The sequence below is a fragment of the Miniopterus natalensis genome, chromosome 1 (genome assembly GCF_054644295.1).
Source record: "Miniopterus natalensis isolate mMinNat1 chromosome 1, mMinNat1.hap1, whole genome shotgun sequence".
Classification (NCBI taxonomy): Eukaryota; Metazoa; Chordata; class Mammalia; order Chiroptera; family Miniopteridae; genus Miniopterus; species Miniopterus natalensis.
In genome coordinates this window covers 130,878,038-130,893,252 of record NC_142081.1, presented here as the reverse complement: position 1 = coordinate 130,893,252, position 15,215 = coordinate 130,878,038, and the positions used below count along the sequence as shown (strand labels likewise).

At 39.1% G+C, this 15,215-nt stretch overlaps 1 protein-coding gene across 3 annotated transcripts in view; it reads left to right on the top strand.

The window, feature by feature from the left end:
• FBH1 (F-box DNA helicase 1) overlaps positions 1-15,215 on the top strand; it is a 42,337-nt gene that overhangs the window by 2,415 nt on the left and 24,707 nt on the right. Inside the window, exons 1-7 of one of the 3 annotated variants that reach the window (XM_016219758.2) lie at positions 3,318-3,581; positions 4,829-5,012; positions 6,091-6,246; positions 8,439-9,022; positions 12,765-12,895; positions 13,001-13,136; positions 14,696-14,886. In XM_016219758.2, coding sequence (XP_016075244.2) covers positions 4,994-5,012; positions 6,091-6,246; positions 8,439-9,022; positions 12,765-12,895; positions 13,001-13,136; positions 14,696-14,886 — 1,217 coding nt within the window. In that variant the 5' untranslated portion in view covers positions 3,318-3,581; positions 4,829-4,993. Of the gene's footprint in view, positions 1-3,317; positions 3,582-4,389; positions 5,013-6,090; positions 6,247-8,438; positions 9,023-12,764; positions 12,896-13,000; positions 13,137-14,695; positions 14,887-15,215 lie in introns of those variants that run through there. The other 2 variants (XM_016219760.2, XM_016219759.2) reach the window with 2 other exon arrangements.

Here is a 15,215-nt window from a genome sequence, read left to right as displayed (position 1 = left end):
ATTATATGTATTTAAGGACCTTTTATAGTCTGTGCCTCCAACTTCCTTTTCCAGTTTTGTTCCCCATTCGTGAACCTCTTGTACTAATGAAACCCAACTTCCCACCACACCAATGCTGTGCTGTCTCTGTGTTTTTGCACATATTGTTTCTTTTGCCATACTGCATCCTGTTCATATTTTTAAGCTGAGCTCTTCGTAAAGCCTTTTCAGCTTTCCTAACTGTCCACTTTTCTTTACTTCTATAGCACTTCATGTGTTCATTTGTGCGGAACTTATATTGCCTTATGTATAGTAATTTGTGTTTGTTTTGGTAGCTGCCTTATGGGCTGGCTAAGTCTTACTCATTTTTGTATCTTCAGTGTCTAAAATAACATTTGACATCAGAGATGCCAAGAGAAGAAGTACTCATGGTGTTTATAATGCATTTTGGACATAGCAGATACTTAAAAATGGTTGTGCAATGAACTGACAGTGGAAAAGGCTTCCAAATATATAAAAATATGTCCTAATCTGTAAAAAAATGATTTTATTGTTTTTCCTTTTCTTTTTTAAAAAATAATTTCTTCTTTTCCTTGTGAGAAACATACATAGAGAAAAACTCCCTCCATCCTAGTTTGCAATATTAAGTGAACGCGTCTCCAAGGGAGAAGCAGGTGTTTGCAGGATGTGAGAGAAGCTAAGGATGATTGAGCCTGGAACCTAGATCTTTTGGGTGTGTAGAGAAGTAGGCTGTGGTGCTGGGAAGGACCTGGCTTTGCATCAAGAGTGAGTAGTCGTGAAGGAGCTAGCTCTGTAGTGTTTTCTTTCTGCATATGTTTCTTTTAGAACTAACGAGGACACAATATTTTGAAGTTTTTCCATTTTGAGTCTACAATATTTAGTGATATTTTCCCTGTAGTTATGTTATCCATATATTTGCTTGTTATCAAATTGTTGGTTATGACAGTGCACAGTGGCTAAAAAATAGTGACATAGAAATTAAACCTGAGGTTTTTAGAAACTGCTCTAAAGCTTTCCTGGACATGGAAGGGTGAATGTTAAAGCAGAAAGAACACTGGACTTGGGGAGTCAGAAGACCTAAATTCCATCACCTGCAAGCTGCATTGTGACTTCAAGCAAGTCTTCTCTGAGCCCCAGTTTAATCATGGCACAATTGTAGGATTTCGTGAAGATCAGATGAGAGTATGTGAAAGAACTTCAAAAGCTAAGAAGCACTTAGGAGCTGTAAGATAGTAGAAGGTTTCAAAGACAACCTACACTTCTTTAGAGGGAAGTGTTGTAGCTGTGCAGTTGTTCGTTTATTCTGCAGTTGTTCATGGAGCAATATTGCAATGGGTGCTGGGGCTGAGTTCGTTCCTCGTACTTCCTTCCCGCCAGACTAGAGATATTTCAGTCCAAGGCTGGAAGACATGTCAGTACAGCCTTACACAAACAATTGTTAATACTGCAATAATAAAATATACTCCAGTAGTAATAATGTGTATATGACACATATTAAACACATAGTTATACAAATAACTATGACAAGTATCTCAGAGACCTATGGGGTGGTTTCATTATGGCAGAGTTCTTCCTGGCTGGAATGAATTTTTTCTACTGTATTGGAGTTGAGGAATGACACCGCTAACTGTGTTTAAATTATGCTCTTAGATCTCAGAGGTGGCATCTTAACTTGTGAAGTACTTGAATCCTTGTCATAATGAGCTACATTGCAGTGCATCTCTGATGTCTCCATAGGAAACATAAAAGGGAAAGTGTCTACTTATTGATCTTCACAGAGTCCCTCAGAGAAAAGTAAGAGGCTTGTGAGGAACTAACAAGATGAGGTTAGGGACTCAGTAAGTTGTCTAGATTAGAAAACTGCCCTCTATGTTTCTTTTTATGCAGGGGTGGGAAACGTCCAGTCTGTGGGCCATATATAGCCTGCAAAATCATTTGGTCTGGCCCTGGCAAGGCAACCTCCAGCAGGACTCAAAATTCAATAAATCTAGGAGCCTTTTTCATTGCTAATTTTTAAGTTGATAATTTTGTATGACCCTTGAATGATGTTATAAATATCCAGATGACCCTTGGCAGAAAAAAGGATCCCCACCCCTGTTTTCATGGGTAGTCTCTCCAGTCAGGTCCCTTGCACTAGAGTTACCTTGATTTTAAAAAAATAGTAGTCATCTCCTCCAGGAAGTGTAGGTACTTACTATCTTCATCTTGTTCATTTAGGTCTGAAACCTGTAAGTTTTAGAGTACTTTTTGTTATAATTATGGATTAGTAAAGGAAAGGGAAGAAAGGAAATTATTTGTTATCAATTACAAATGATCCTGGGATGATTAGGGTAAGCTTGGCTATAGTAACAGATGCAAACGTAATGACCTCACAATCAGAGTTCATTTCTCAATCCTATAATAATATAAGGTGTATCCAGGGTGCTGGAGAGAGAAAGGGGATAGTTGTGGGGAAGGAATGACATTCTTAAAGCTATAATCCAAAGACCCAAGCTGCTGGAGGCTCTTCCTTTTTGAATGTGGGTCTTCAAAGGATGCCTGGGGAATCCAATCCACCCCTCCCTTCACTAGAAGGGGAGGAACAAGCATGAGAGGTTTCTCTGGGCCAGGCCTGGAAGAGGCACTCATCCTTTTTACTCACATTCCCCAGGGTGGAGTTCAGTCAAGGAAACATACACCTGCAAGTAGGACAAGGAAGTATAGACTAGCTGTGTGCTGAGGAAGAAGGGGAACTACAGTCTTTGTGACAAAACCCAAAGCACTCCATTTTATTTTCTGTGACTTGTTTTGTAAATTGTTTTGCAGTAAAGAAGAATTAAGAAATGAGGCCAGGCAGATTAAAACAGAATTGAAGAATTGCCCACATGCTTTTCATTCAACAAGTATTTGAATATCTGTTATTTGCAAAGTATTGTGCTAAGTACTGTGAGGAATAAGCTTATGAGACATGTTCCCTGTCTTAAGGGCTTGTAGTCTAGTCCAGTTTTTGTAGTAACTAGTTCAAGGGAGACTGGTCAAAGTCTAATCTCATCAATGGGGCTGACTGGCGGAGGATTGGGGGGAGGAGGCAAAAGTAGGGTAGGATTGGACAGATCACCATCACAGTGAAGAGATCAATGATGAATAAAGGGCCAAACTCCAGGTGATCAACACTTTGAAGTCATATAGCAAAAACCCAGAACCAGATGTCTGAGCTGGGGGCTCCAGAAAGGGGGCCATGGGAGTGAGGGATCAGAGAGATGTCACCCTGTAAGAAAGCCATTGCAGAAAAAGTGGGTAAAGTTCTGTTTGACAATGATTTTCATACAGTCTCAGTTTTTTGTTTGTTTTTTGTTTGTTTTGTTTTTTGTCCTAATACCTCAGGGATATGACACATTTCTGTTAATAACTGTGGTAGAGTCTCCAGGAGGGGTTCAAATACTCACTTAAGTTTGGAGGAGACTCAGTTGAGCATCTTTGGGGCCTTATAGAGTTTGAAAAGTCCACGAGTGATTCTGATCTCCATACCTTTCTTTCCAGTGGACATTTTTCACGGAGCACTCTGACTTTGCTCCTTAAAGAATCTTGAGCAGCTTTTAACAGTAAGTGCCGTTTAAGAGAGGTGCAAAGTGTACTTGCTGTGTAGAGGAGGAAGGAATACCATGGGCTTTGGGGGACTTGAGGGAGGGAGAGGTAGCATTTGAGCATCTTTATTTTGATAAAGTTATATTCGCACTGCTGGTTTAAAAGTATATTAATAAAAATAGAAGGGTGGTTAGAATTTTGCTATAGTTTTTTTAATATAATTTTGCAAGAATATTAATGCTATTAAAATACACCTTATGCACCTTTTAGGAGACACTCAGAATGGTATGGTTGATAAGTAATTCTTCTGACATTTCAGCTGATAGGTTTTGTCAGCTTCAGCGTGGGTGTCACAAAGTACTTTCATCTACGTTGTTTTATTTGAACCTCATGTAACTATTCTGTGAATTCAGTGTGGCAGGTTATTATAATCCCTATTTTTAATGATAAGGGAATCAAGGCTTTTAGTGATTAATACACCTCCCTAGTGGAGGAGGTCTTCTGACTCCAAATCTGAATCTACCATGCAGCCTTTCAGGGAAATGACTCGTTTAATGCAGGGCTCCTGGCTTCTAGTTCACTGAATCACAGCACCTCCTCTCTCAGAGACCTGAGAGGCAGATAAAATACAGTCTAATTTTTCTGACCTCTAACTAATGTCAGAAAAGTAATTTTTGGCAAATAAACACAGTAAAAGTGTTAGCTCTGCATCCCAGGTAAGCAGCCATGGCTCAGGTGGTTCCATTCCAAATGAACAATACAGGCAGCCGTGTTAGTACCCAGGAGCCAGAATGCCTAGTCTAGGTGCCCTACCCACCAGCTTTTAACCTTAGCCCCTTCCCTGATGGCTTCTTGCCAGAATACATTGTAATATACCAGAACTCTGGAAGAGAACAGTGTTCCTCCACTCACTCCCCTTACCCCTTTCTTTTGCTCCTGTGCCTTTGTTAGATTTCTGCGGACACTTAATCTTTTCAACAAGCTTTTAAGATTCAGATGAATTTTACAAAATAAATCCATGAATAAAATTCTACCTTTGTCCATATTACCCACTTTTCCAAAACAGAGTCTTTTGGGTATTTTTGGTGCTCTCTTGTCTGGTGTGCTACATTTAAGCGTTTCTCCATGTGGTCTGACCCTTGCCAAGTTCCACATGAAAGCAGTTCTATAGCAAATTCCTTGTGATCTAGGGCTTAGGTTCCTCTACTGCCCACCCAGCCTTACTGCTCTGACTTTGCTGTCTTCTCATCCTCCATTCTTGCAGTGTTTGTTGACCGTGCACTCTGTGCCTGGCTACATGCAGAGGGGTACAGCAGTGGAAAAGATGGAATACTTCCTTACCTTCTTGGAGCATGCTTTGACTGTTAGGCATGTGATTAAGGCATGACTACCTCCGGGCTGGCGTGGCTTAGCAGTTGAGCATCAACCTATGGATCCAGGAGATCGAGGTTTGATTCCCTGTCAGGGCACATGCCTGGGTTGCGGTATCGATCCCCAGTGGGGGGCATGCAGGAGGCAGCCGATCAATGACTCTCATCATTGATGTTTCTATCTCTCTCTGTCACTCTCCCTTCTTCTCTCTGAAATCAATAAAGATATATTTAAGTAAAGAAAAAAAAGACATGACTACCTATCTGATGGTTATTTCCAGTGCTTCTGTGTTTTAATGGTGTTATTATAGTTAATTGGCTAGGGAAGGATAGGCTAACGCCATTCTTTTTACAGAAAAAATTCCGAGGTGCATTGTGTGTGCGTGAGTATACCTCTTCCGTACAAATCTGCTAACAACCTCTGTCTTTCCAAACACTGAATTTAGGGGTATATTGTAGATTTGGCAACTAAAGACTTGAGACAGAATTCTAGTACAGTTGCTATAATGTGTTGCTAAAGAGAATATGAGGTTTCTTCCTTTGAGATCCTTATAAAAGTAGATTTGGTCCCCTTCTGCTTGGGGGCCTCCCTGCTATGCCCAATGCTGAGATCCTCTGGGGGCCAAGAGGCGGACAGTACGATCTTCTCTAGGAATTTACACTGACTGTTCTATTAGTCACTGCATTCTGCTTCTGAGACTTTGAGAAGCTGGTATATATTGTACAGGGGATGGTGGATGACTTTATTTTTGAAAAGCTGTAACCATTTCATGGTTATGGGAATATAAATGCCTGGCTAAAGTCAAAGAAAAGATGCCAGATCTCAATTTACCCATTAGTGACAACTTCTTTTTGAAACAGTATTTTATGATCAGAGCTTCTAGGAAGTATAATAAGTAAAACAAATCAAAACAAAAAACACAGAAGTCTTTTTAGGATCTTTTTTTTAAATTTTTTCTTGAATTTTGAGGAAGAAATGCCAAGAAACTATGAAATGACTAAAAGTTGATGGGAATAAAGAGAAGAAGACAGGGGATGACTGGGGTGGTCCACAGTCACTGTATTCCTGAAAATTAAGGGTAATTTTCTGGCTAGCTTGTAGAATGGGTGGTAACTAACAAGTGTCCCCTTTCTTTTGCCTATTGGTACAAAACAGTGAGACGATTTAAGCGGAAGCATCTTACAGCCATCGACTGCCAACATTTGGCTCCGAGTCACTTGGCTGTGGCCCAACCCTTTGGTCAAAGATGGACAAACAGAGACCCAAACCATGGCCTCTATCCTAGACCCAGGACAAAAAGAGGGACCAGGGGTATGTCTTCCAAAAAAGTACTTTACAAATAGAATCTGTAGTGTGTGTGGCCTTTAAATATTGCCCAGTATTTATAAGTATTGCTGCTGTGATTTTGTAGCCCTGTTGCAACAGTTTGACTATTTTCATTATTTGTGCGTTTTCCATGAAAATCCCACCCTGTTATAAGTGGTTGGTAAAGGCCCCAGGCAAATGTGACTGACTGAATTCCATTAGCTTGCTTAATTATAACATAATAGAAAACACATACCAATATCACCATGATTCCAATCTAGAACTATTGTGATTTTTGACTCTGCAGTAATCCTCTTTGTCCAACTGTCACTAGGTCCACTGTGCTATTAATTTTCTCCAGAATGTCCCCTAATTCAGTGATTTCATGGCAGACTGCACCCTTATTCACCTTGGACCTGGACTGCTGTAGTAACACTTCTCCTTGCCTTTAGATTGTCTTTCTTTCAAATCAGCTGGGAGAACATACATCAAGTTAATATTCCTGAGTACCATTTTCTGTCATGTCACTGCCACTCTGTAGAACCTACAGTGAAATGTCTCCCTGATACTATTATGGACTCAAGCTCAAACTTGCCATCACCCAATATTTATTATTTATTACATGCAAGTTCTATTTCTCACAGTTTGGTTTTCTTATCACCTCTCTATATGCCAAGTGAATTACTACTTTTGCTAGTAGCTGTGAGTGTGGTCCAGATTGCCTTATTTCCCTTTGATATATCTAATTTCAGAATTCAGCTCAAATCTTATCTAGTTGTCTTTAAGTATTAGAATGTGTTTATCAGTTTTTGGAACTGCCATAACCAATTTATAAGGCAGTTTTAAACTATATGGTTATATTTTGTTTGTTTTGTGTGTATAAGTCAACTTCTCTCTTGTGAGTTCTTTACTGACAAAGACTTAGCATGTGTGTGTTTCAATGGGGAGTCCTAGCGCTGAGGATTAGTAGGCTCTTAATAGGTATTGCTGTAATTGAATTCCACAATTAGATAACATTATGATTTAACCCAGGCCTATTGACTTCAAAACTCTTGGTTTTTATCACATTGCCCCAGAAACAGTTACAGGGTTTTTTTCCTAACATAGAAAAAAATACTAAATTCTATAAATCCTATTAAAGGGTAAACCTAGTTTTGTTCCACTCTCTTATTTTCCAAAGTGAGAATTCTGGCTATAGGCATTTTAGAAAGGAATCATGTATTTTGTTTTATATAAATAAAGTGTTTAAATACTTTATTGGCATTTTACAATAATTTATAGGAGGTTTTTTTTAAAAAAATATATGTTTTTATTTATTTTAGAGGGAGAGGGATAGAGAGAGAGAAGCATTGATTGGCTGCCTCCTACACGCCCCTTGCTGGGATCGAGCCTGCAACCTGGGCACGTTCCCTGACCCAGAATCAAACTAGTGACCTCTTGGTTCATGGATCAACACTCAACAACTGAGCCACAGCGGCTGGGCTAATTTATAGGAGTTTAAAATCTAGTGGTGATATGTGCAATCACCTTTTGATTCCCCTTAGTGCCTGAGAAGGCTGTAAGGTCAGGGACTATATATGCCATTTTTCACTTTATTTTTGTCTTAGAATCATAGGTGCTTATGAATAAATGTATAAACTAAATTAGGTACCGCTCTAATAATATGAAGAGAATTCTGACTACTTCCTTTTTATTTTAAGATAAATTAAGGTGTCAGCTTCACAGGAGGAAATGAAAATAAAAGGGTTTTAACTAACTCTGTCACATGAAAGAGTGGGTTTTACTGAATCCTGATAACCTGAAGCATTTTGCTTTCTAATTAAGCAAACTTAGATTTTTTTTTTTTTATTATAAGAGCCAGGAGGTGTGAATTTTTATAGGTGGATGTGTAAATGAATGTGAGCAGTCACGTGCTTTTTGTCTGTTCATTCATGTGTTGAGTTTGTATATATTACAAGGTATAATGTGGTCCTCACACCATGTGAAGACTGGTCTCTGTCTCATCCCATATGTGTCTGACTATATGATAGAGCCAAATATAAATGTGGGGTTTTTTTTTTGATTAAGCTCTTTATATAACAATTAGCTGATAAATTGTATATCTTTGTCTCTTAATTGAAAATTAGTTTGTATCATTTGGGTCAACAATGGGTCAGCAGTCATTATTCACCTCTCGTTACTCTGGGTTCTCTCTATAGGTCAAGGATATCAAAGATACATCACTGAATTCTTCCTAGCTGGCCAGCAGCGGTGCACCAATGACATGGCTAAAAGCAATTCTATGGGCCAGGACAGCTCTAAGGACTCGGAGGATGCAATGATCTTTGCTGCAGAAGAATCCTGTGCCCTTCCTCAGGAAGATGATGGAGAAGCAGGACTGGGCTCTGCTCTGCCGGCAAGGAAGCGCTCTCAGTCCTTTGAGGATGAGAGGAATCAAGCTATAGCAGCTGGTCTTTGGGGAGGGGTTTCCAAGAAAACCCCACGGCATTGTTTGCCCCTGTCCTGCACAAAGGCCAGGGAAGAAGCAGAGGGCTCTTTGTCATGGTTCTCTGTAGAGTCTGCAGAACCCAGCCCGGAAGTGGAGGACATGAGTCCTGATCCCATGCCTGACTCTTACTATGGGCTTCTTGGAACCTTGCCTTGCCAAGAACCCCAGAGCCACATCTGCAGCCTGCCCAGTGAAGTCCTAAGGCACATTTTTGCTTTCCTCCCCGTGGAAGATCTCTATTGGAATCTGTGCTTGGTGTGCCACCTTTGGAGAGAAATAATTAATGATCCACTGGTACGTAAAACACTTGGAGTTCTATGATGTTTTCTCTAAAAAATAAATAGGTTAGCTTCCCTTAACACATACAGTGGTACCTCAGTTTTCAAACGTCCCCATTGATGAGCATTTCAGTTTACAAATGCTGTAAACCTGGAAGTAAATGCTTCGGTTTTCAAACATGCCTCAGAAGTCGAACATGCCACACGGCTTCTGCTGAGTGCAAGACCCTGAAGCCTAGCTGTCGGCTGTTGATCCGGAACGGATTACATTAGAAAACCAAGGTACCACTGTACTTTTGATTATAGTGTTTAGTTCCATTTGCCTCCAAATAATATCCAAATTCCCTGGAGGCATGTAAGGCTTTTCATGTTTGTCCCACCTTATTATCCCAGCCTCACTGCTCACTTCTTAACACATCCCTGTGTTCTATTCACAACACCTGATTTGTTGCGTTCCAGCTAAAGATTGCATACTCCTTTCTACATGTTGGTCTAATGCCCCCACTCACACCCCCCAGGTAAAGGATCCCTCATATATGTTGACATCTTACTTTTCTCCAAGGCCTCACTCTGTTCCTTCCCATTTCACCCTCTTCCTGTGCTAGTATAGCTGTTTTTACCTCTGTTACAAGCTTTTCACATTCTGTATATGTTTTAGAGAGCCTTCTTTCCCCCTTTAAATTATTAGCTAACTGATGGAAGGCGGGGTGCTCTATAAATGTTTTCTGCATTCTCCATTATGCCTCATGGTATTTTGCATATAGTAAGTGAATTATAAATCAGTGTTATATGAAATGAGTCACTCTGGTGTACCTTTGAGGTTGATATACTAGGCAGCCCATGTTCTCAGACATGAATTCTCAGTGCTACAGTTAGTCATATCACATTCCAGCACCCTGGCCTTCCCTTTGTTGTTAAATTACACTTCTTCCCATCCCAGGTTCAGGTTCTCAGGTAAACCTTAGGACTGGGAAAATGTTTTGCTTAACTTATATATCTCTTAGACTAGCCATTGGCAATAAATCAGAGATACAGAGAATAACTCTTCAATTATATTAAAGTTTAAAAATTTAGGGATAGAGTTCAAGATGGATATATCAAAACTTAGTACATTTTTCTTCAAAGCACAAAAGATTTTGGAGGAAATTTCACATCACTCTTGCTCCATTCTTTGCTTAGGGTCTTATCTCCTACTTTCTGATGAATACCTTTCTGCTTTTAGATATAAACTCTGTTTTGTGTCATAGTATTTCTACCCATTAAGTTGAGATCTCTGACATGAAATGAACAGTCGTAGATGGGGATAAGTAAGGGTTTTCTGTGTTCTGCTTGAGAAGATTTGGGGGGAGATATTCCAGCTTATACTTACCTTTTGAAATATTACAATAATGCTATTTTTATAGTCACCAGTAGCCTATTATAGTCTCATTTTCTTTTCATTTCTTAAAGTGTCTTTTTCTGGCTTTGGTATAAGATTATGCTGACTTCATAGCATAAGCTGAAAGTGTACCCACCTCAGTTTTTTTCAGTCTGAAGAGGATTGACACTAATTCTTCCTTAAATGTTCAGTAGAATTCTCTAGGGAAACCATTTGGTCTTGGGTTTTTCTTTGTTGGTATGTGTTTGATTACTGTTTCAATCTCTTTACTCATTGGTATGTTCAGATTTTTAAACTTCTTCATGATTCAGTCTTAGTAGGTTTTGTGTTTCTAGGAATTGATCCATTTCTTCTAGGTTATTCAATTTATTAAATCACAGTTGTTCATAGGATTCTCTTATAATCTTTTTTATTTCTGTGACGTTAGTTGTCATGTCCCCTCTTTCATTTCTTCTTTTTTTTTTTTAATCCTCACCCAAGGATATTTTTTCCATTGCTTTTTAGAGAGAGTGGAAGAGAGAGAGAAACATCAATGTGAGAGAGACACATCAATTGTTTGCCTCCTGCACGTACCCCAGCCAGGGTGGAGCCTGCAACTGAGGTATGTGCCCTTGGCCAGAATTGAGCCTGGAACCCTTCAGTCCAAGCATCGACGCTCTAACCACTAGGCACTCTCTTTTCATTTCTGATTTCAGTTATTGAAATTTTCTCTCTTTTTTTTCTTAATCTACCAAAAGATTGTCAGTTTTGTTGATTTTTTTTTTAAGTTTCTTTATGTTGATCTTTTTTAAAAAAAAAACACCTCTTAGTTTCATTGATTTTTAAAATTTCTTCTGTTCTCTATTTTATTTATCTCTGCTCTACTGTTTTTAAAAAAAATATTTTTATTGATTTCTGAGAGGGACAGGGAGAGAGAGAGAAACATCAATGATGAGAGAGAGTCATTGATCCACTGCCTCCTGCACGCCCCCCACTGGGGATTGAACCTACAACCCAGGCATGTGCCCTGACCAGAAATGGAACTGTAACCTCCCTGGTTCATAGGTCGACACTTAACCACTGAGCCATGCTGGCTGGGCATCTGTTCTGCTCTTTATTATTTCCTTCTGTCTACTAACTTTGGATTTAGTTTGCTCTTCATTTTCTAGTTCCTTTGGGTGTAAAATTAGATCGTTGATTTGTAACCTTTCTTCTTTTTTTATTGTCAATATTAATTTTTATTTTATTTTTTAAATTAAAATTTAGTGGAGTGACATTGATTAATCAAATTATATAGATTTCAAGTGTACAATTCAATGACACATCATCTGTATATTGCATTGTGTGTCCACCACCCAAAATCAAATCTTTTTTCGTTACCATATATTTGAATTTTTCTCTTTTTTCATATAAATGTTTACAGCTATAAACTTCTTTCTTAACACTGCTTTCACTTCATCCCATAAGTTTTGGTATGCTGTGTTTTTGTTTTAATTTGTCTCAAGGTATTTTCTAATTTCTTTGTGATTTCTCTTTTTGCCCCATTGCTTGTTTTAAGGGTGTGTTGTTTAATTTTCATGTATTTGTGGGATTTCTAGTTTTCTTTCTGCTACTGATTTCTAGTTTCATTCCATAGGGATTGAAAAAGATACTTTCTGTAATTTTGATCCTTTATAGTTTGTTAAGACCTGTTTTGTGGCCTAGCATGTGATTTATTTTGGAAAATGTCCCATATGTACTTGAGAAGACGGTATATTCTGCTGTTGTTGGGTGGAGCGTTCTGTATAGGTCTGTTAGGTTCAATGAACTTATTGTCATTCAAATTCTGTTTCCTAATTGATCTTCTGACTGGTTGTTCTATCTAGTCTTGAAAGTGGAGTATTGAAGTCTATATTGCTATTATGTTGCTGTCTATTTCTCTCTTCAATTCTGTTGGTGTTAGTTTCCTAGATTTAGGAACTCTGTTGTTGGTACATATATATTTATAATTGTTATATCTTCTTGGTGAATTGACCCTTTTGTCATTATATAATCTCCTGTTTTGTCTCTTATAATAATTTCTTAGAGTCTCTTTTGTTTGATATTAGTATAGCTACAGCTTTCATATTATTTAATCCCCATTGACACTCTAAGCCATTGTGTCCTGATATTTCGATAGGGAAATTGAAGCACTAGCTTTTCCCAGATTCTATATCAGGTTAGTGTTTGAACCAAAACCAAGACCTAGTTCTCCTAGTTTACAACCAGAATTTGTGTAATCTTTGTACCCTATTGACTCAGCTTTTGAATTGTGAGCTACAATTGCTTTTTAATTGGTAGAGATTATCCATATAAATGTGGCTTAATCTGCTCTCTAATAGCCATTGCCTGCATGTTATTTTGGATTTTTTCAACTATATAGTTCATTCCTTGGAAAAAGCTGTATCATCGATACCTGATGAATGAAGAGCAAGCTGTCAGCAAAGTGGATGGCATCCTGTTGAACTATGGTATTGAGAAAGAGTCAGACCTGTGTGCTCTGAACCTCATCCGGTGAGTTGCTTTTCTCCTGCGGGGAAGACAGTTTCTGAAATCCTTTCCCATATATTATCACTTATGGTCATCTTTCTCATGGACTCCTCTGTGAATGTCTTACAGCTATACAGCCACCACTAAATGCTCCCCAAGTGTGGATCCCGGAAGGGCACTGTGGAGTCTGAGGGATCACCTCCTCCTTCCTGAGGCAGAGGCGTGTGTGCGTCAGCAACTCCCTGACCTTTACTTCGCTACTGCAGTAAGTGAAGAGGCTGTGGGGAATTACTGGGGAAGGTGACACATTTTTCTTATTGGAAGAAAAGTGTATTGGTGATTGTTTGGCTGAAGGTTATTTTAGATTTATTTTCAAAATCTTTCCTTAATCTCTGTTTCGAAGCCTTACCTTTTCACTGGTCCTATTAGAGAAGTAAAAGACCACATTGTTGTAAGTTCTTAAATGTGAAGTAATTTTTAAAAGCATTCAGTCCAGTGTCCCATTCCATTGAGGAATCTTCAACAGAGGATGGTCATCTAACCTCTGAACACTTTGATTAATAAGGAATTCTTTATGGGTAGCCCATTCCATTGTCAACAGTGTGGGTTATGTGAGGACCGGAGAAATTCAGGGTCTTGTTACAGATGCACAATGAGTTAATGAGAAACTGGAAATAGTCCTCAGGTTCCTGACTTGGAGCTCCTCACTTAGGTCATGGATTTTCAAATTTTATTTTGGAAGCTCCATGCAACCTCAGCCTGTATTCTTCAACCAGCTGAGGATTGGAAACCCATCCATGTGCATTTCTCTTTCTGTCTTCAGTGAAGTGATTGTTGATGATGGTGGAGTGAGTTTTCTTTCACAGGAGGGTTGTAATGAGAGGTACATGGAATGCACCTTTCTTGGAATGCATTTTTTAATAGGAGACTTGTGATAAAGTTAAGAATGATAAAGATACATGTCCATTATTCACTATTTCCATGTTAGAGAACATTTTCTTAGACATTACAAAGTGGAGCACACTGTGTTTATAATAATAGATTTTCAAAAATTTATTTCATATTTACTTAATAATTATTAAATAATAACGTAAAGTAAATAGTAAATTAATATCTCAATGCAAGAGAATTCAGTTTTGACATTTCCCCCCTAAAGACTGCTGTCTTCTTTTGTATCTCCTATCTTTTGGACTTCCTAGGTAGGCACCCGTTTAATAGTGATTGTGTTGTGACTCTGTTGAGTACCTGTGGCCCTGAGGGCTCACACTGACCTGGAGAGGATGGGTGGAGAGGTGAGAGCATCATCTCTATGTAAGGTTCCATATTAAATGCTTTATAAATGTTATTGAGTTACACTAAGAACTCAAATCCAGAAGTGATTAGATGAAAAGAATCCAGCCCTGCCTGGTGTAGCTCAGTTGGTTGGGCGTCGCCCTGTGTACCAGGAGGTTGCCGGTTTGATTGCTGGTCAGGGCACATCCCAGGGTTGTAGGCTCCATTCCCTGGTAGGGGGTGTGCAGGAAGCAGCCGATCGATGTTGTGCTTTCACATTGATGTTTCTCTGTCTCCCTCTCCCCTTTTCTCTCTGTAAAAATCAATGAACTATTAAATATACATATGTCATACTTTTAAAAAAAAAAGAAGAAGAAAGGAACCCAGGGCAAAAGAAAAGGCTGCCATTGTTTCCCAGATATCATTTGGGAAGCTTGTACTCAGTTCAAACAATCAAACTTGGGTTTCTTCACTGGTTTCTGATGTGATTATTATTAATTATGACCTGTGTTTTTGGGTCTTTTCTTCCCTTCCTGGTCCATCTCTCTCTAGGGTGTCAATGTGTGGGCTTTGGTAGCAGCCATTGTTCTCCTCTCCAGCAGTGTGAGTGACATCCAGCAGCTGCTCTTCTGCCTCAGGAGACCTAGCTCCACGGTCACAATGCCAGACATCATTGAGACCTTATACTGCATCGCCGTGCTTCTCTATGCCATGAGAGAGAAGGGAATTAACATCAGCAATCGGTAAAGTGGTGGGAGGGAGAATGGAGACTCTGATAGAGTGAAAGGTCCTAGACTTGCGGCAAATTCCAGCTCTGCACTTTAACACTGGGCAAGCCATAAAATTCACACTGCTCAGTTTCTTTCTCTGTAAAATGAAGGTATTGTGAGATTTAGGTGTAGTGGTGTAGGTAACAGTGCTCTGAAACTGTAAAATGAATCACTGAGGCAATTGCATGCAAGGATGTTAAAGCCCCAAGTGAGGTCTTCTCACTAAAAGAAGCCTTCTTTATTCATATCTGGCTACATTTTCCTGGGAAAACATTAGAATTTGGTTCCTACATTTCTCACTT